This window comes from Sus scrofa, chromosome 2 (genome assembly GCF_000003025.6).
Source record: "Sus scrofa isolate TJ Tabasco breed Duroc chromosome 2, Sscrofa11.1, whole genome shotgun sequence".
Taxonomy (NCBI): domain Eukaryota; kingdom Metazoa; phylum Chordata; class Mammalia; order Artiodactyla; family Suidae; genus Sus; species Sus scrofa.
In genome coordinates, this window is record NC_010444.4 from 18,255,575 (window position 1) to 18,276,556 (window position 20,982).

Sequence of the window (20,982 nt, forward strand, 5' to 3'; positions counted from 1 at the left end):
TACAGAACTGCCCAGAGACAGAAGGTGCAGCTTCAGGAGGAGTGGACACTCTACGCACTGAAACAAACGCCGGAGACCATTATGGGGGGAGGGGAGGTCATGATGAAGGCTCCCGATGTGGGGGGATGGGACTTGATGAGATGCTGTCCTGGTCCGGAAGAAAGCAGAGCCAAAGGCACTCCTTCAGTTGTGAATGGGGCAAGCCGCCCTCCCTCCCCAACTTTCCCTTCTGCACAATCCACGCCCCTGGCAGCTCTGGGAGAGGCAGCCTTTGTCCTACAGGTTCCGTCCCCTGGCCCCAGGGATCAGACTGGAGGTAGACAAATGACCCCAGGAGCCAATGCACTGGCTGGCCAGACACCCATCACTTTCTCTCTCTTTCAAGACCCTGCTCCAAGAAGCACAGACCTTTGTGAGAGGAGAGCGTGCCCTTGAATGCCAAGGTCGTGTGGAGTCAGAGCTGGGCCAGCAAACCTGGCCCATACAGAGCAGAGGAAGGTGCAGAAAGAAGCCTGCATAATAAGGGTCGGGGAGACTGCATACCCCACCCCAGGGAGAGACAGGGAGGTGACACTGATACTCCTCTTGATTGTTCTAGAATAGGAAATTGCCTATTACATCCTTGCAATGAATCTTCCTTTTGTGGTTCAAAACCTGGCTATTGCCAACCCCCTCTCTTTCCCTGTGATTGTAACAGGTAATACAAACCCTGAGCCTTACTCTCCTCATCTGTTACATGGGTGTAAGCATAGAATCAACCTCACTCGGGTTGTTGTGGGGATTAAATGACAGACTATGCATAGCCTTGGGCCAGCGCCTGAAGCATAGTATGTGGTCAATAAATGTTACTAATATTATGATTATCATAATATTAGTATGAGGGGGCCTCTGTTCCTGGCAGCCAACAAGGTCAAGGTCAGTATGTTCACGATGTGGCTGTGTAGCTGTGACTCTTGCACTGCTTGCACTGCTGGCTAACTGGTTAGCACTGCTGGCTAACCAGTCCACAGGCATTCCAATCTTCTTCCTTGCTAAGGGAGCACCAGTTTTTTCAGCTCTGACCAGCACTATGTCCAAGGAAGGTGGGGGATGAACCAAGTTTGGGTTAAGCCAACCAGGGTTCTCTTTGCCAGGGACTGCTGTTGGAGTGGGCTTGCAAGTCAGTTCCGGCCAGAAAGATGCAAGAGGAGCTCCGTGAGGACTCTCCTGGGAAAGAGTAGCCCCATTCTCCCCCGCCACCACCCCATAAAAAAGAGACAGACAAAGCACAACCTCCCTTTCTTCCTGCTCTAGAACATGCTGTCGTGTGAAGGTACGACAGCTATTCGTGGGCATGAGAAAAAGCCAAGATCGTCAGAGAGACGGCCCAGAACCCTGGCATCGCCTTGCCCTCCCCTGGGACTGCCAACCAGTAGTGTCTTGTCAGGCCTCTTAGTTAAGCCCCCCGTGGTCTAACAGTCTATTGTGGCAAAGGCCTTCTGATGCAGCCCTTGGGGACACTGCAGGCACAGGGCAGCCCCCAGTACTACTTACCGCCTGCCTCACACAGCACCGTGGCCAGAGCAGAGAAGAGAGAGGCACAGCCATTCAGAACGACCACCTGAGGGGACAACCACCATGGGACAAAGATGGGTCTGTCCTAGGAGGGAGCAAGGGCCTGCAGCCTCTATCCCAGAGGACGCGAGGGAGGGCCAGGTCCCAGCTAAGAGTCCTCCAGGGCGCCGTCACAGCAAAGCCACAGGAGATACCGCCTGACTAACAGCCAAGTCCATCTGTGCGGCTCATTCGTGGGGACCCCGTTCTAGATCAACCGAGCAAGGAAGAGGGCGCTGGGCACTCAGAGTCCTGCCCAAAGGTATGGAGACAAAGAGGGGCCACAGGACAAAGTGGGGCAGAAATTCTACCCAAACTCTAAATATCTAGGATGAGGGGAAAGAAGGGAGGGGCTCCTTCTAACTCCAAATCAAAGCCCAGTGAGCCCACCTTACCCCCCGTCAACAGAAGATGGGGGGCAGGCAGAAGAGCAGGGGAGGGGGGCTACTCACGTTCTCCGGTTTAAGGGGTGCAGGGCTCTTGCAGTAGAAAGACAGGAACCTGGCCACTTCCTCCCGGAGGCTGGAGATAAGACAGACAGATGGGCAGTGCTGGTCAGAGGGGCTCCAAGCACCAGTCCCTCCCAAAGCTCCAGCACTGAATCTTCTGGCAGCTGTCATTAGGGAATGGGATCGGTATTCATCTCCACTCCTTGGTACCCACCTCCCTCCCCAGCGCCAACACCACCCTGTGCATCAAAACTTCAAGTCCAGTAGGACACCCAACCCCACCTAATTCGTGGACTTCAGGAATATCAAAAGCAACACTCTCTATACAGCCCTAGCTAATAGTAATAATTATAATACATAAATATATTATATGTCATATAATAATATAATATGTTAATAATTTATCTTATAATATATCAATATAAGAATATAATTATTCTAGTAATAATTAGAATATAATTATAATTATATGATTATATTATGCATCAAAACTTTATTGATTTCAGATTATAATGCTATAATATTATTATAATAATATATAATAACATATACTATTACAATCACAATAACTATTATCATAGTTATTGCTAATATTTTCTAAGCATTTACCTTATCCAAGTGTTACCTGGAGAATTTTCCGCATTTAATCTTCATAAAACCCCTCTGATGCAACTACTAGTATTATTATTCCCATTCTACAGACAAAGAAACTGAGGCTTAAAGGAATTAAGTCACTTGTGGTAAGTGGCAGAGTCCACACTCAAGCTCAGCGCTCTGACTCCAGGGCCCACCATCCTAACTACCAAAAGAGCACCTGCTTTGGAATCAAGCTCTGCTCTGACACTGCACCCTCAGGACAGCATCTGGACCCCAGGAAGCACTCGATAAACAGAAACTCTTCTTAGTTTTATTTACCATCTCCCATCTTACAGCACAAGGCCCCAGCCAGCTCTCCCTAAGCTGATTCTGGCTCCTCTAAAGCACCTGAGAAAGTGGACACAAAGACTCCTCTCCCGAAGGCCCTCCCCTTGCCTCAGACTCAGAGAAACCAAGCTCGGGAGCTCCTTAGCGGGGGAGGGATGGGTAGGAGATAGCAGTTCCCTGCCAATGCTCCAGGGTCCCCAGGACCGGCAGCCCCCAAGGGCTAGGCCCTCAGCCTGGGGCAGGCTGTCTCAACCCAGCACTGTTGATGCTTGGGGCCAGATAACTCTGCTGCAGGGGCCGCCCTGGGCACTGCAGAAGGTTTAGCGGCAACCCTTGCCTCTACCCAATAAAAGCCCGTAGCATCCCCTCCCAGTGACATCAACCGACAATGTCTCTAGATGCTGCCACATTTCTTGGGGAGCAAAACCGCTCTGGGGCTGAGAAGCACTGGCCTTCAGGTACTACTTACAACAGATGTCCCCTCCAGTCAGGGTACTGCAGCAGGGACGGCTCCACCCACAGCATGTCACTCTGACTCAGCTGGGGACAGGAGGGAAGAGTAGGGCTGAGGGCCGCACATGCCCCTGGCAAGGGCCGGCACCGCCACCCGCATCCACGCAAAACCGGGGCCTCCAAAACCAAGGGCCTGGTCTGCTCATCAAAGAAACCAGAAGTGGGGCAGCCCCAGGATGGCATTCTCACGCCCCTTTTGCAGATGAAGAAACTGAGGCTTAAACACGTCACAGCACTAGCAAGTGGCAGAGCTAAGACAAAGCAGAATTTCTGCCTCCTTCTCCAGGGCTTTTTATATGACACTGCCACCCAAAAGAACCAGAGAGGTGGGTTTGTGGAGGCAGCAACAGGAGACGGCGCTCCTCAGCTCCTCCATGGGTGACAGAAGAGGTCCCAGAGGAGGTGCCCTCCCCTGGGACTCGGCTCTAGGTCCTGGAGGGACTCAGGCCAGTGTCCTCCTGCAGGCTCAGCTCGACCTCAGACTTTGGGAAAATATGGCCGTTTCCAGACCACCCCCACCCTGCCCGGGGGGCTGGGTTAGCGAGGCCCAGGGCATCATACACACAAAGTCGAGGAAAGACAGGAGCCTGGGGCGGTGGGACCAAAGCAGGAAAGGGACTCAGCCGTGTGTCCCTAACTCCAGCCTTTGTCAGCTCTCCTTTGTCCCTGAGAGCTGTGCTGTCCAACACAGCTGCCAATGGCCACCTGTAGCTCTTGGGCCCTTAGGTAGGACTCGTCTGAACAGAGACACTGGATTTGGAAGACATATGAAAGAAGTATGTAAAATATCTATTATGTTTTTATATTGATTACATGTTAAAATAGACATACTGTAGGAGTTCCCCTGTGGCCCAGCGGTAATGGACCCGACCAGTATCCATGAGGATGCAGGTTTGATCCCTGGCCTAGCTCAGTGGGTTAAGGATCCAGTGTTGCTGTGGCTGTGGTGTAGGTGGGCAGCTGCAGCTCCTATTCAACCCCTAGCCTGGGAACCTCCACATGCTGCAAGTGTGGCCCTAAAAAGTAAAAAAAAAAAAAAAAAGAAATGACCATATTGTAGATACGCTGGACTAAATAAAATACACTATTAAAATGAATTTTTAATGAGTTCTCCCCTTTGGGTTTATTATCTCTCTCTCTCTCTCCAGTCCCAAACTCTTGACTCCAAGGCCTTGACAGACACATTTATCAGGTAGTCCCAGAGGTTTGCTAGAGATGGCTCACACCAGCTCAAGAAATCTGATGATTCGGAGTTCCCCTCATGGCTCAGTGGAAAGGAATCTGACCAGCATCCATGAGGACATTAGTTCGATCCCTGGCCTCGCTCAGTGGGTTAAGGATCTGGCGTTGCCATGAGCTGTGGTGTAGGTTGCAGATGCGGCTCGGATCCTGCGTTGCTGTGGCTGTGATATAGGCCAGTGGCTACAGCTCCGATTCGACCCCTAGCCTGGGAACCTCCATGTGCTGCCGGGGCGGCATTAAAAAGCAAAAAAAGAAATCTGATGATTCTCTATATCTGTGAGTTGGCAGGGAGAGGGAGGAGGAGGGGCAACATCAGGGTAGGGGATTAAGAGGTGCAAACCGTTATGTACAAAATAAAGTACAAAATTAAAAAAAAAAAGTTCCCTCTTGCTCAACAGATTAAGGCTCCCACATTGTCACTGCTGTGGCTCTGCTTACAGCTGTGGCTCAGATTCAGTCCCTGGCCAGGGAACTTCCACGCACAGCCACAGTCACAGCCAAAAACACCAAAAAACAAAAAACTGCAAGGGTATATTATATAACATGGGAAATATAGCTAATATTCTATAATAACTATAAATGAAATATAACCTTTAAAATGTGAATCATTATATTGTATACCTGTAATCTGATTATGAAATTTTTAGGAATTTTGCAAAGTGTGCTAAAAACCAGCCATTTTCAAAAATTAAATTATATAAACTGTAATAAATTATATAAATCAATAATATTCAAGACAAAGTGGAAAAGTACTCAGACCATATTACTCCTGCCCAGGTTACTCCATTTTGCTCTCATCTGTGTTCTGGAGGTGCTTTCCTTCCACGTGTTGCGTGGTGGGAACACCATGTGTTGGCGCTCTGCACCTTTCTTCCCAGGTCTGTGTGGGGTGAAGCCAGAGCAGTAGCTTGAAATCGGCCATGGTGGAGGTATTTACACTATAGGAATTGGCAAGAGCTTCAGATCACGGTCCCCTTTCCCTCAGGGTCAGCTGTTAAACACTGACCACGCTGTTTCTCCCTGAGAGCTGCAGGAGAGACTAAGGAGGGAAGGAGCCGGAAGAGATGAAGCAGGATCAAGCAGGGAAGTGACTCGCCCAAGATGGCAGGGTAAGTGGTCCCTGAGGCAGATCTGGGTCTCCTGATTCCAGGCCAGGGCCACTGAGGCAAGCAGCAGGTTCTCATGTGAGAAGTACTCCAAGGGAGTTCCTGTCGTGGCTCAGTGGTTAATGAATCCGACTAGGAACCATGAGGTTGTGGGTTCGATCCCTGGCCTCGCTCAGTGGGTTAAGGATCTGGCATTGCTGTGAGCTGTGGTGTAGGTCACAGACATGGCTCGGATCTGGCATTGCTATGGCTGTGGCATGGGCCAGCAGCAACAGCTCCGATTAGACCCCTAGCCTGGGAACCTCCATAGGCCGCTAGTGCGGCTCTAGAAAAGACCAAAAAAAAAAAAAAAAAAAAAAAAAAAAAACCAGGAAGTACTCCAGGGAATCTCAGAGAAGACAGCCCCTTGGAGCCAGAGGTGTGCTGGGACTTACCCGCCTGGTCAGCAGGTCAAAGCAGAGTTTGTTCTCACTGGTACCCAAGTTAATGATGCCCTGGAAGTGAGAGTACAGAGCCACATGAGCACGGCAGAGGGTGCCAATGCAAGGTGACCCCCACCTCCTGGTGTTCCTACCCTTGTAGAATCCTTTCTCTTTGAGTGTGGGCAGACCTAGTGACCCGCTTCTAATAAACAGATTATGCAGAAGTGATGAGCTTCTAATATTAGGTTCCAGAGCCTGTGGTTTCCATCTTGGGCACTCGTGATCTCTCATTCCTTCCCTCTTGGGTCACTTGCCCAGAGGGGAGCCAGCTGCCATATGATGAGGCAGCACCATAGAGAAGACCATGCAGTAAGAACAAAGGCCTACCACTAACCGTGTGAGTGAGCTGGGAAGGGGGTCATCCCCTGCCCTGTCAAGTCTTCAGATGAGATCACAGCCCAGGCTTCACTGCATCTTCACAGAAGGTCTTCAGCCCAGATTCCTGAACCTCAGAACTTGTGAATTGTTTGTTTTAAGCAGCAAGAGATAACTCATACACTCCATCCTGTATTCGGGTCTCTGCTCAAATGTCATCACATTAAAATGGCCCTCTGTGACCACCTCACATAAAATAGCAACATCCAGGAGTTCCCAAGTGGCTTAGCAGGTTGTGAATCCAACTAGTATCAGTGGGGATTCAGGTTCCATCCCTGGCCTCAGTCAGTGGGCTAAGAATCTGGCATTGCTGTGAGCTGTGGTGTAGGTTGCAGATGCAGCTTGGATCCAGGGTTGCTATGGCTGTGGCGTAGGCCAGCAGCTGTAGCTCACATTCAACCCCTAGCCTGGGAACTTCTACATGCCACAAGTGCAGCTTTTTTTTTTTTTTTTTTTTTTCCTGTCTTTTTGCCTTTTCTAGGCCTGCTCCCACGCATATGGAGGTTCCCAGGCTAGGGTCGAATCGGATCTCTAGCCGCCCGCCTATGCCAGAGGCACAGCAATGCGAGATCCAAGCCACGTCTGCGACCCACACCACAGGTCACGGCAACGCCGGATACCTAACCCACTGAGTGAGGACAGGGATTGAACCCCCAACTCATGGTTCCTAGTCGGATTCATTTACCACTGTGCCACAACGGAAACTCCCAAGTGCAGCTTAAAAAAAAAAAAAAAAAGACAACATCCCCAGCCCACCCCACGGATCTTTATCCTATGACCTTATTTTTCTCTACGACATTTGTAACTACATATTACATATATTTCTGTCTATCCACTGTGTGTCTCCCACACTAGGCGATAAACTCTATGAGGGCAAGAACTTTATTTCTGTTCACGGCCATAACCCTGACATCTAGAACAGCGCCAGCACCTGGTACGTGCTCAAAAATAAAGATTATTAAAGGGTTGTTTGTGACAGCTTTCTGCCCTCTGAAGGTATTACCAGTAATAAGTTACAATAATCGGGGCAGGTAACAATAATAATGCAAGCACTTATTGAATGCACTACGTAGAAACACTGTGCTAATGTCTTACATACCTGCCCATTTAATTGTGACACTTCCATAGAGCAGGTATTATTATCCCATTATAGAGAGGAATTGAGATTCAAGGAGGCCAACCAATTAGCTCAAGGAGACACATCCTGTAAGCAAAATAGTTGCAACCTGAATCCTACCTAGTTCTGTCCCAACTTTAGTTGGACAGTTGATTGGCTGCAAATCAGAATCCAAGGTTCTTGAAAATAAAGGTCCCCTGAATTATAAACAGGCGTTTTCTGACCCAGGAGATAAACTTGGCTCTCTGTGAGCTACATCAGACATCCTCTGAGAGGTCAGAGGATCATTACTCCAACCTGACAAGAGCAAGCTGGGCACTGCCCTCTTGGTCAAGGTAGGGTGTCCCCTCAACTGCAATGCTCTTCTGGGTCCCAGTGGGGATGGGAGCTTCACTCACATTGGGGTTCTTATCCTCATCATACTCATCCATGTGGTAGGTCCTGTAGCCTTCCTCAGCTGAATCCCAGAACCATTTGATGACGCTTCCTCTAGAGGACAGGTGGGGGCTGTTGGGGGAGAACATGGCGGTGGGATCACCCACTCTATAGCACTTCAGTGGCTTCTGGTCTGGTTTTCTGGAGCATTCTCTTTCCACATCATCCCCATTGCTACTGTGCAGGCCCTGTGTGGAGCCTGATCCCAGACAGGTGGCAGGTGTCCTGGTTTCCTTCTGACAGAGGGTGGACATCTGCAGATAGATAAAAGCACTCAATGCCTGATCTGATCAAGTGTTTTCCATAGCACCAAGCATCAGAAGTGAACTGGGAATCACGGGGCCCTCTGCCTTCTCTATCTGCCCCTTCCTTTAAGTTTAAACACCCACCGCTTGCCGGGTCCCTTACTAGGTGTAACCGTGTGTGCAACAGACATGCGCAGTCTTCAGGGCATAAACTCTGTTAAGGCTCTGCAGCCAGGGAATGTATTTGCTACTTTTTTATATTCTCTTCCATCATGGTCTATCCCAAAAATCGGATATAGTTTCCTGTTCTATACAGCAGGACCTTATTGCTTATCCATTCTAAATGTAATAGTTTGCATCTACTAAGCCCAAACTCCCAGTCCTTTAAATGACTTTAATATATGGCTGCACCAGGTTGTATTACTTTTGTGGAAGTGTTTCATTCTGTAGCCTAAAGAGTCAACAGTGTTCTTTTTCCATCCTTGCTGACCTCAATTTTCTGACTTAAAGCAGAAAGAGTGTGAAGTCCAGGTGATAGGGATGGAGTAGGCACAGGTAGTTTTAGAAGTCCCAATAAAGGACCATAGATAAAGGGGGAAACTCAGGGGACATTGGGAGATCACTGTAAGTTAGTGACTGCTCAAGAAAGCCATCAGCACAAAGCTGGCTCACTTGACTAGCGGACGTGGGAGAAATGCCTCGGGTTGTTTGTTGCTGGATGAGATAGGGCCTGCACTCAGATTCACATCTGGGAAGGAAGTTTAAGGACCGCCCTTCTGCTGATGTGAATACACACCTTACTGGATACCTAGGAGGAGCTACTACTCCCAGAAAGGAAGAGGCAGTCTTTTCCGACCCCTACTCCCCTTGGATGACAAAACAGTTGCCCAAAGGATCCTTGGGGCAGAGCTTCCGTGCCTGCCTGCTTGCATCTCTCATAAGCGGCCTAACCTAATAAATCTATTTTTTGCCTATCACTTTGTCTCTCGCTGAATTCCTTCTGTGCAGAGACATGAAGAACCTGAATCTCAGTGAGTCCAGACACTGGGTGAGTGAGTCTAATTTAAAACTGTGGGTTCAAGTCCCAATCTAGGTTTAGGCCGGCTTTAAGTCCTGGCACGTGGGTTCAAGTTCCAATCTGTCTTCTGGCTAGGTTCAGGGCGATAGTGCTGTCAGCTTTACAGGGGCTTTGCAGGTGTGTAACCATGGGTAAAGGACAGGATGAGATTACTTGCTGGTCTGGAGCAGATGATGGATGAGGCCTGAGAGGAGGAAAGTAGGGTTGATGCAGGTGCCTCATATCCCTGAGAGAAAAGTTATCTTCTTTATGCTTCTTTTTGAAATGAATACTTTGAAACTGAACAGCTTAGAGTCCTTCCTTGACCTTCTCCCTGACTTAGTTACACCCTAAAAACAACCACCCATAAGCTAAAGATTAGGCACCCTGAGCATAATTGCTTGTGGGTTAAAGATTATTAGCACATGATTTTTTCAGGTACTTTCCTAGTTTGTTCTAATCTCTGATCAATATGCCCTTTTCGCACGCACTGTTATTCCAGCAATAACCCGGAAAACCACCATCATGATCAGGCCAAGATCTCCTGACTCTGGCTTTGATGACTAAGATTCCTCCAAAGAAAATGCATGTTTGTCCCAATCATGATTCCTATCTGAAAACCTGTTTTTCTCCTTTTTACTATAAAATTCCTTGCAATTCTAAGGGGTAGGGGGGCAGTCTTAAGGCATTAGCCTGCTGTGACCCTCCTTTGCCTGGCAAAGCTTACTGGAGTAAAGCTATTTTTTTCTCCTTTACCTGAAACTGCCTACGATTCAATTCAGCACAACAGACAGAGGCCGAATTCCAGCAACAGGGTCTCCACAAGTACAAGGACCCCAGGGAAGACTCCAAGGCCCAGAATGAAATTCACTTCCAAAGTGGGGGAGCTGTGGCCCCAGGCACGGGATGTGAAGTCCACCTTCTAAGCTAGTGCCCTCATGGGCACAGTGGGTGTAACCCTTAACTACCTCATAGGGTAGGCAGAGAGGACAGACATACATGAGTTCGTGTAAATCGCCTGGAACAAACCGTGGCCAAAGCTCAGTAAAATGCTGCGTCCTAACTCCTGGCCCACTTTCCCAGTCCTGATGCATAAGCCTCCACACCAACTGATGGGAGACCAACCGGCGGTCTGGAAACCCAAAGGACTCCCCCTTTCACTCCACAAAGTCTTTTCCTGCGCCCTTCCCAACCTACACCCCCCCCCCGCCCCCGCCTGCTTGGGCTCTCCGGAGCGTCACCCCTGTCCCCACGCAGCCCAGGCCGAGACAGGGCGGCGGAGCGGAGGCGGGGCGCTGGTTTCGCGCTTCCCGAGGGAGCGAAGGGCGGGCTCCGGGCGTCCCGCGGGGCGCGGGTGAGTCAGAAGCCCGACCACCCGCGCGGCCCGACCCCGGGGGATCCGCGAGAGGGCGGACCAGGCGGATGGCAAAGCACAAGGCCCCGCTGGGCGGCGGGCACCGGCTCCAGGTTTCCGGGAGGAGGAAGTGCGAGTCTGGGCCGAGGGCTTCCAGGCGAAAGGGCCGGGACTCCTGCAGAGGGGCCTCGGGCCCGCGGGCTCCCTGCTCTGCAGAGCTGGGATCGCACCTACTTGCGGAGCTGGAGGAGCCGGCGCTGGCACTCGGGGGACAGGCGCTCTAGGTCCGAGTCCTCACTGGCCTCCCCCTCCCACGCTGTGAGTCGGGGCCGTCCGCGCCCAGTCGGGCTTTCTGGAAGGTTCGGGGCGCAGTTCGCTAATTGGCGCCCAAGGCCGCAGGACGCCCGTTTATGACCTGCGGCGCAGGAGGCAGACACTCGGCTGCACCGCGGGACCCACGTTCTTTCTCGCCTCCCTCCGGGAACCCGCCACGCCACTGGCCGCCCAAGCCGGAGGGGAGGCCGGGGAAGGGGAGGGGACCCAGGGCCAGAGCTCCGCCAGGAAGGGGCGGGCGGCCCGCTGTCACCCCGGGGCTCCCTAGCAGCCTTCCTGCCCAGTCTCCTCTTCCCTGGCGCTCGCGGACACCTCCCTCTGCCTTTTGGCCTTGATTTTCCTCCCTTTTTTCAGCCGCGGGTGCAGCAGATGGAAGTTCCCAGGCCAGGGACTGAATTGAAGCCGCAACTGTCACAACGTCTGATGTTAATCCACTGCGGAGGGCGGAGAATCGAACCCTGGCCGCCTTAGGGACAACCCTGGATCCTTAATCCTCTGTGCCGCAGCGAGAACTTAGTTTTTTCATTTCAGGGTAGAGTCACCAAAGTCACTGGGCAAATGCATAACTAGTTGTGGCCCATGGAAAAATCTTTACAGTAAGGCGAGGGCAGCGTTAAAACATTCTTCCCTTATGAGAGTTTTTGACCTGAATTTGTAATTTCTCTTCCTTTCATTCTACAGAACATTTGTTGAACTCTGCCACAGACTTTACACATGGTGGGCCTTTGGGAATGAGACCAGGCGGATTCCCCAACCTCCACCCTGACCCCGCAGAGCCTTGAAAAGAAATAAGCAGGATCTTTCTTCGGATCACTCCACTTCTTGTCTGCACTTTGGCCTTGCGGCTAATACTGTGACCTTGAGCTGCTCCCAAGACTTTTTGGTCCTCCACGGTGTGTAAAATAAGCCAGTTCTCTCCATTTGGGCATATCATTCTGTTTAACTCGGCCAAGTAGTCCTACGGAATGGCTGTGTGGTGCAAGATCTCTACAGAGTGATGGCATACAGTGATGGGCCAAACTGCCAGCTTGCGTGGTTGACTGGGAAAGCAGGCATACAAATGTGATCACTAAAGATTCCTGGGGGGGGGGGGGTTGGAAGCATGCAAGAGGGAAATTTTGCTGGTCTCCAATTCACACACATACAGACACACACACACACACACACACACACACACACCATCTGGCCCCCCATAGAAGTCCCCCTTCCCCAACACACACGTTCATTCACCCTAAACAGGAAGTGATGGCTGAGTCCTAGTTAACTAGCTGGAGGGTGGGATATTGGAAGCAATAGGAAGCCTTTGATAGGGCCTTGAAGGTTAGAGCGAGTGTGGGACATAAATGAACTGCAGCAAATCTAATACTTCTGGAGCTTGCAGGGTTTGGGAGGAAGGCTGAAGATAGAGAAGGGATCAGGTTATGAGTATTTATAAATAAACCCTGATAAGGACTGTGGACTTCTCACTGAGATTATTGGGGAGACTAGATAGATAGAAAAGAAGGTCGGGATTGACATATACACACTCCTATATATAAAATGGGTAACAAGGACCTGATGTATAGCACAGAGTAATCTGCTCAATACTGTGTAAAGACCTATGTGGAAAAAGAATCTGAAAAGGAATGGATATATGTATCTATATAACTGATTTACTTTGCAGTACACCTGAAACTGTAACTCAACTATACTCCAATAGAATTTATTTTTTAAAAATACTAAAAAGAAGGAAAATCATCTTTATCCACAGGCAACACGATTGTGGACACTGAAAATTCAAAGGAATCCCCCCAAAATGACTAGGACGAATAAGTGTATTTAACAAGGTCACAAGGAGTTTCCGTCGTGGCGCAGCAGAAATGAATCCGACTAGGAACCAGGAGGTTGCGGGTTTGATCCCTGGCCTCGCTCAGTGGGTTAAGGATCTGGTGTTGCTGTGGTGTAGGTCGCAGACACTGCTCGGATCCCGAAGTGCTGTGGTGTAGACCAGTGGCTACTGCTCCGATTTGACCCCTAGCCTGGGAAACTCCATATGCTGCAGGTGCGGCCCTAAAAAAAGACAAAAGATGAAAAAAAAAAAAAAGGTCACAAGATACTATCAGGAGATGATTTTTCCAGGGTTTCTCATGTTTCTACCTATCTTGCAAGCAGGGACACTGACTCCTTTGTCCTGGGCTATATTGGATTTTGCATGTTTATATATATTCATATATATATATGAATGTGTGTGTATGTATGTACCTATATGTACAGTGACCAACCTTGTATGATAGTGTCTGCTTCCAGAGCAAAGGGTAGGTTTGCTTATTATTCAGTAAAAAGCTAATGTCTCCCTTTGGGCCAAAGTTCAAGCAGGTTTACTGCTCATTATAAAAGAATCAGGTTCCTTAAGCCTGGGTTTCCTCACCTGCAGCACAGCCACTGCATGTGCAGGCATCACGGGTCCTCTTCGCTTTGCCCTGTAGGAATCAGGGCTTGGAGAACCCTGATACTGATTCCTGCTATTGCTGTGACAAGTAAGCTCGTTTTTCTCTGACCCGGAATTCTCATGCCTTCCCCCAGCATCCATGATGCTGTAAGGTAAAACCTCAGAGCCTTCAAAGTTCTTGATACAAGATGCAAAAAAAAATCAATTGATTCAGAGTTCCCCAGTGGCTCTGCAGGTTAGGGATCCAGTGTTGTTACTGTTGTGGCTCAAGTTGCTGCTGTGGCACAGGTTCAGTCCCTGGCCTGGGAACTTCCACATGCTGTGGGCATGGCCGAAAAAAAAAAAAATCAATTTTTTAATATACTAGCAACAAACAAAGAATAATTTTACATTTAAAATAACACAAAAGGTATAATATAGTGAGAAATACATAAGAAGTGTCTAAGACCTGTACACTGAAACCTGCAAAGACCTTGCTGAGAGTCCAAATAGAGGAGTTCCTGTTATGTCTCAGCAGGTTAAGGATCTGACATTTCCACAAACTGCAGTATAGTTCACAGATGCGGCTCAGATCTGGGGTTGCTGTGGCTGAGGTGTAGGCCAGCAGCTGCAGCTCTGATTTGACCCCGGCCCAGGAACTTCCATGTGCCATAGGTATAACCCTAAAAAGAAAAAATAATAAATGAATGGAAGGGAGTCTGTGTTCCTGGATAGGAAAATAAATTTTTCCCAGTCAACCATTTGAATCTTGGGTGGAACAGAAGACAGAAATGGCCTATCCCTTCCATGGAAGGTATCACCTCTTCCTCCTAGGACAGGGCCCTGATCAGACCAGCATCTCTGGTTCCTATTTTCCCCTTCTCTTCTGGTCCCGAGAACTCCCTCATGCATCCAATGAATTCTCTTTCTGTGTCTATTAGTCAAGTCCATTTCTAAAGAAACTTGTCTGGTGTCTAAAAAAAAAAAAAAAAAAATCTCAAAGAATCAGGATTTGTTGGTACCCTGCAAAGCTGCCCATGAGAAGGAGGAAGGTCGCAAACCCAAGTGACTGACCAAAGTCATCAGTGTTTGCCAACAGCTCTTTCATCATCTACAAAATGGTGGAGTCCCTGCTCCATTCATTTCACACATCAGTGCTCAGACCAACAAAGGCTTTGCAGAAAATGCATAGGAGGTACGATTTGAACAGCTAAAGACAGATGAAAACAGAAGACTTCAGGCTTATCATCAGATTCATTTTTAAAGCCTTATGAAAAAGGCAAGAATGGAAAGAACTCATATACTTGGAAGCAGTAATACCAGACTTATATCCCCACCTTGCCACTTAGCCACTTGTGTTTTGGGGGCGTGACTAAGGGACATTGCATCCAACACCTAGAAAGTGCTCTGCCAACTGGACATCACACTTCTTTTTTGTTGTTGTTTTTTGTCTCTTTAGGGCCTCACCCATGGGATACGGAGATTCCCAGCCTAGGGGTCGAATCGGAGCTGTAGCTACTGGCCTACACCACAGCAACACAGCAGGATCAGAGCCGCATCTGAAACCTCCACCACAGCTCACGGCAATGATCCAGATCCTTAACTCACTGAGCGAGACCAGGGATCAAACCCACATCCTCATGGATACTAGTCAGGTTCGTCAACCACTGAGCAATGACGGGAACTCCACCCTTTCTCTTTCTTTCTGACCTGCCCCAGAAAGTATTCTTCACATGTAACTTGATTTAGAATTTTAATGTTAAATTTAATATTAAAACTTAATGAAAAACTGAAAAACTGAATTTAAATATCTAGTTCCTAAAAGGTGCTATGAGGAATGAATAAGAAATAAGACAGGGCTAGATTTGAGAATATGGAATTTATTATGTATTGAATATAAAAATAAATCCATCTAAACAGGGGCCCAAGGAGCTCTCTTTATTCCTCTCTAGGCTTTCCCACTGGGACCCCCATAAAAACATTTTGCACGCATGCAATGGCTTAGCAGAGACTAAAAAGATGCAAAGCTTCTGGAATGACAGATGGTGAGCTTAAGGGGCTCATGTCTGGAGGATCCCAGTGTTCAGCCTTTCAGATTGGTTGCAGCCGCTGTGTTGGAGGTAAGCAAGTCCTCCTCTATTGCGTCCTCCAGTTGCCTCCTTGTCCAATTCCTCTCCTGTTCCAGTAGCACCTGATGGAACCGATGCATGGCTGGAGGGTCCAAATGGGAACAGAGAGAAATACTTAGTGGGTTTGCACATGGGCCCCACATATACCCAGGTCCCCGTAGGCCACCGCAGGACCTCTTGTTCAGGGATGCTGAACTTAAGCTTTCCCTTCCTTGGGAGAGATTTCCAAGTCTACCTGCCACATCTTAGATGGCCCTTTTGGGTTTCATGGTCACAGCATTTGCCTGCCAGATACCTTCATGACTCAAACCCCATAACTAGCTTATGGCCTTAGCCTCATTTCTTCCTGCCTCTAGTGGCCCTTTATTCAGTCTGTTCTCCACATTAGTCCCAGAGGTATCTGTGTAACATAAATGTTCTTATTCATTGCTATGTTCCCAGCCGGTGAAACTGGGTCCTGCTGGGGTTCGGATGTAATAGAGGCATGACATTCGTTGTATCTATAATCTTCTGAGGAGAATCTGAACTCCAAAGTATAACAGAGGGACTTCTAGGTCATCTCCCCATCTCTCTCACCTAATGGATGGCCAGGCTACACAAGGGCAGAGCTCCTTTCTCATTAGCTTTGAGTCTCAACGCCCCACACAATGGCAGACACAGAGCAGACACCCAAAAGTTATGATACACCTCAACTGCCTATCAGTTCCTGTTTACAGAGGAACTTAAAGATCTGAAAGTAGAAATGGAGGACCTAGAAGGGCTGGACCTATAGGCTGCCAAAGGCAAAAAAAGGGAGCCTCCACTATTGGGTTATAGAGGAGTGGCTGGGGCTGGTTCCTTTGAAGGATGGCAGGATTGGGAGGTCAGCTCTACTCACCGCTTCTTAGCAGGAGGTGGTTGTCTGCAAAGACGAGGCGGAACCAGCCAGGATCCTTACACATGAAGCTCTTGCCAGGGGACAGTATCAGCTTTTTGTCCAGGAAGTGGCGATGGAGAAGCAGCTCTTCCTCAAACGTGCACGGGTGCAGGTACTAGGGAGGCAAGGGGCAGAGCTGAGTCCATGACCCATTGGGCCGGTCTGCCCGGGAACATCTGTCATCACTCCCAGAGCTCACCTTTCTCAAGTTGATCCAGACAAAGAGGCCGGAGCCACGATTGAGAAAAGGGACATTCAATGCCTTCAGCTCGTTAGTGATGTACTTGTGAGCCGTGCGCAGCCGGAAGTGATTAATGGGCAGGTACGTGCTGTCAAGCCATTCTGGACGCGTGGAGGAAGAGGGCTGTCACAGATCGCGGAGCTCAGATCTGCCAGAGGATTCCTTACCAAATGTGTGCTCCCTGCTGATTCTGTCCACACCCGACTGTACTGTATTTGAGCTGATGGCTTCCATACCCAACACACCCACCACTTACCTATGGCTCTGGTGGAGACACTGGGCTTCTCCATCGTCGAGTAGGAAAATTCTGTTTGAGTTTACACCCGAGGCAAGAAGTTGGAAGTATCCCCTAAACAAGGCTGATGCTGCTGTTGTTAACTGGGCAAGTAGCAGGTACCCATAACTCCCTTAGCTCCTTATTAGAGGCTAACAAATGGGCATAGACGTGCTTGGGGATGATCTTAGCCCAACTGTTCTTAGCGTTGGCGGCACATTAGAACCACCTGGGAAGCTTTGCAAAGGCCTGATGCCCACATTATATACCCAGACGCTGAAGTCAGAATCTTTGGGGATAGAGCTTACACATGAGTATTTAAACTCTCCAAGTTAACTCCCATGTGCATTCAGGGTTGAGAACCTGTGTTCAAGAAGCTGGGAATGGACTTGTGTTGCCAAGGTGGAGCGCGAGGGAGTGGGATGGATAGGGAATCTGGGGTTAATAGATGCCAACTATTGCATTTGGAGTGGATAATCAATGAGATCCTGTTGTATAGCCCTGGGAACTATATCTAGTCACTTATGATGGAGCATGATAGAGGATAATGTGAGAAAAAGAATGTATATATGTATGTGTGATTGGGTCACTTTGCTGTACAGTAGAAAAATTGATAGGACACTGTAAACCAGCTATAATGGAAAAAATAAAATTTTTTAAAAAAGAAGCTGGGAATCTGGTTTCTACCAAGTATCAAAGGTCCTGGCACCATGCAGCCATGCAGGGAGGCATCCAGTTGGATTTCTCCTACCTACCCCTTCCCCCTTCCAGAGCTGAAAGCAAATTGTTTTCTAAGCCAGAAAAATCGGATTAAAATTTCAGTCCTCCAGCATCTGCTCTGTTACAGGAAGAACCCTTATCTAAGTTTGGGCCATGGTATTAAATGGGGGAGGGGGAACTCCCCCCCCCCCCCGAAGCCAGCATTCACTTAAGATCCAAGGGGCAAGGCGAGTTCAGGTGCTACAGATGTAGCCACGCCAGCTCACCCAAATGACAGCTCTCCTTTGGTCCCCTTGGAAGAGAAAGTTAAATCATATTCTAGGAGTCGGGCTGTTTCTTTGCCTGAAGCAAGTGGGTATGGGGGAAGGCAAGTTGACCTTCAAGGAAGGGCCAATTTCTAAAGTTCCCACCTTCAAGTCCTAGGGTACAACAGACTATCCCCTTTCCAGGCAGAGCACAAGCTCCTGGGCAGCCCGTGTTTTAGGTCAGCGCCTCCATCTTCTGTCTACACCCTACCGCCTCATCTGAGCTGCATCCTGGCCTCCCACAAGCTTCCTGTCCTCACTGCGAAACCAGAGACAGCAACTAGGCTCTCGGTGTATTGAAGGCATGTCAGAGCTGCGAGCAGACCTGGGAATCCGCGTGGCCATGAGGTCTGGCGTGGGATGGGGCTCAGTACCTCTGTCTTGGAGCAGCTGCCTCAGCTTGTACTGGGCGATGCTGGAGATGCTGTGGAGGGAGCCGAAAGAGCTCACGGCAGAGGCCACCGCCTTGTTGAAGGTGTACAGAGCGCCAAAGCACAAGCCGGAGATGCCGAAGTCCTAGAGGAAGAAAAGTAGGGAAGGGAATGCTCGCTTGATGCCTTCGGCTCCCGCCCCCACGTCCTCCCCCACCAAGGACAGGCAGCCGGGCTCACCTTGCTGGTGCCCCAGATCACATGGGTCTTGCTGGGGTCTGGCAAACTGGAGGGGAGAAAGTTCAGTCAGGATTATGGAGAAATATTTGAAAGATGACCATCTGGAGTCTCTGAAGGGAAGATGAAAGTGGCCTCAAAGGCCTTCCTAGAAGAGAGGTTCTATGGGGACCCAAAGTGCAAGTTGCCCCAGTGAAGCCAGGAAGTTGACAAAAATGTAGTCTTGTGCAGCTAGATGGGACGGGACGGCTCTCGAGTGCCCACTGAAGAAAGTCTAGGATCCTCAGCCCGGCTCGTGGTTTTCCTACAGCTGGTCCGAAGCCACCTTCTTGGCAGTTGGCTTGTTATGCATGTGGGCCACCCCCCAATTCTACAGTGTGTTCACCCATTAATTACTGCCCCACCTCTGGTGAAGCTCTTCTATCTGCCAGACATGCCCTTCCCTTATTTTGCCTGCTCGGTCCTATCCTAGAGCCAAATACTTCAAGAAAGTTCAGGGAGTTCCCATCGTGGCTCAGCAGAAATGAATCTGACTAGTATCCATGAGGACACAGGTTCAATCCCTGGCCTCGCTCAGTGGGCTAAGGATCCAGATTGCTATGAGCTGTGGTGTAGGTCACAGACACAGCTCAGATCCTGAGTCGCTGTGGCTGTGGTGTCGGCTGGCAGCTATAGCTCTTATTTGACCCCTAGCCTGGGAACCTCCATATGCCACAAGTGTGGCCCTAAAGAGACAAAAAAAAAAAAAAAAAAAAAAAAAGGAAAAAAAGTTCAGCTCTATTTCTACTTTCTCCCTGCATTCCACTTATCAAGAAGTTCCTATCCTGACCTTCTATAGGGTTTTATTTTAACTTTGGACAGGGCACTTTCTACCCTTCTCTCAAGTTATCTTGTGTTCAGATGGCATTTAGAGAAGACACTTGGCGGGGAAATGATGCCTTGCTCATTTTTGCACTCCTGGTGGCTCTCAGCTCAGTTCCTAGCACATAGCCTACTGAGTTTATGGCCCACGGACTCCCCACACCCAAGCAGGAATGTCCCGATTCTCATTCCCAACCCAGGCTGAGACCAACTCACCTCTCTATGCTCAGAACACTGTGGAAAGTGATGGCTTCATCGAACACAGTCAGCATGTAAATCTCATCTATGATCACATGGAGGTGGTACCTGCAGGTTGGATGAAAGCGGGAGAACACCATCTCAGTTCTTTCTATCTTCACTCGCTTCCTTTGATGGTCTTCCTGGGACACACATCAGACCCTCCTACTACCCCAGCAGACCCATCCGTCCCTTCCAAGGGGCATGGCCAGGTAGAAGGGGCTTCTTCACCAGAGAGGACCTTTCACCCGACTCGGGGTAGGGGGGACGAGAAGGGAACAGGACCAGAAGACACACACACAGGAGAACATTCTACCCCACCCTTCGATTACCAAGGAGACGCCAGTGGGAAGGAGCTGGGCATTGCAGGGTTTTCTTGGAGCAGCCTGGACCTCCCACCCGGGGTCTGAACCGAGTAGAAGTGGGCTGAGGGCTCATATGACTCACCTCCCTACTCTCCCCACAGCCCTTTAAGCAGTTCCCTTATGTCATTTCACAGAAGGAAACTGAGTTTCTGAGACAGAAGACTCGTGCCCTCCATTAGCCGGTGCCAGAGCAGGAATGCAGACTTGCTCCTGTCCGACTCCAGCCTGTGACTCCCAGCCTTCCTATTCTTGGTCCCCCTGGTCCGGCAATGAGTTGTCTAGATGAGCTATGAAGTTTGAGTAAGTGTGTTTCTTCTAGACAAGGGAAGATTATCTACCCAAAGAGGGCTATTTCTGGATCCAGTGATAACCGATGTAAACATGTTCTTAGGAAAGTCCTGGAGCAACTCATCCCACAAGTCTGAGAGTCTGTTTTCCTTGGCATCTCAGGCCAAGAAGCTTGGGAAATGGATGCCGGGAGAAAGTGCTCATGCTCCAAGAGGTGGAAGAGCAGCAGAAATGCATGATGACTGTTAACTAGAACATGCACACAGGTAAGGGCTGGAAAGGAAGTGGCAAGAAAGTCTGGTTGATGGAAATGGTGAGCAGGTGGATGCATTTTCCTCCACTTCGATTTCACCTAGTTGTTCACAACTTTGCAAAGTGGACCATACAGTAACAATAAGAGTTCTCA

General features: G+C 49.2%; 2 protein-coding genes and 1 long non-coding RNA gene across 7 annotated transcripts in view; 1 reads left to right on the forward strand and 2 right to left on the reverse strand.

Annotated features, from left to right (window-relative positions):
* ACCS (1-aminocyclopropane-1-carboxylate synthase homolog (inactive)) overlaps window positions 1–11,637 on the reverse strand; it is a 27,965-nt gene extending 16,328 nt beyond the window's left edge. The window contains exons 1-6 of one of the 4 annotated variants that reach the window (XM_021083160.1): window positions 11,127–11,637; window positions 8,200–8,490; window positions 6,262–6,321; window positions 3,436–3,506; window positions 2,046–2,115; window positions 1,534–1,600 (exon numbers count right to left, since the gene is read on the reverse strand). In XM_021083160.1, coding sequence (XP_020938819.1) covers window positions 1,534–1,600; window positions 2,046–2,115; window positions 3,436–3,506; window positions 6,262–6,321; window positions 8,200–8,490 — 559 coding nt within the window. In that variant the 5' untranslated portion in view covers window positions 11,127–11,637. Of the gene's footprint in view, window positions 1–1,533; window positions 1,601–2,045; window positions 2,116–3,435; window positions 3,507–6,261; window positions 6,322–7,783; window positions 8,161–8,199; window positions 8,491–11,122 lie in introns of those variants that run through there. The other 3 variants (XM_013994392.2, XM_005660977.3, XM_021083161.1) reach the window with 3 other exon arrangements.
* LOC102167839 lies at window positions 10,766–14,488 on the forward strand. Its single transcript, XR_002341491.1, has 2 exons — window positions 10,766–11,210; window positions 11,907–14,488. It is a non-coding gene; the product is annotated as an uncharacterized LOC102167839 (long non-coding RNA).
* Window positions 15,492–20,982, reverse strand: part of ACCSL (1-aminocyclopropane-1-carboxylate synthase homolog (inactive) like) — a 160,515-nt gene continuing 155,024 nt past the window's right edge. Inside the window, exons 10-15 of one of the 2 annotated variants that reach the window (XM_021083162.1) lie at window positions 19,903–19,992; window positions 18,829–18,874; window positions 18,592–18,733; window positions 16,877–17,019; window positions 16,639–16,792; window positions 15,492–15,843 (exon numbers count right to left, since the gene is read on the reverse strand). In XM_021083162.1, coding sequence (XP_020938821.1) covers window positions 15,716–15,843; window positions 16,639–16,792; window positions 16,877–17,019; window positions 18,592–18,733; window positions 18,829–18,874; window positions 19,903–19,992 — 703 coding nt within the window. In that variant the 3' untranslated portion in view covers window positions 15,492–15,715. The remainder of the gene's footprint in view (window positions 15,844–16,638; window positions 16,793–16,876; window positions 17,020–18,591; window positions 18,734–18,828; window positions 18,875–19,902; window positions 19,993–20,982) is intronic. The other variant, XM_021083163.1, reaches the window with a different exon arrangement.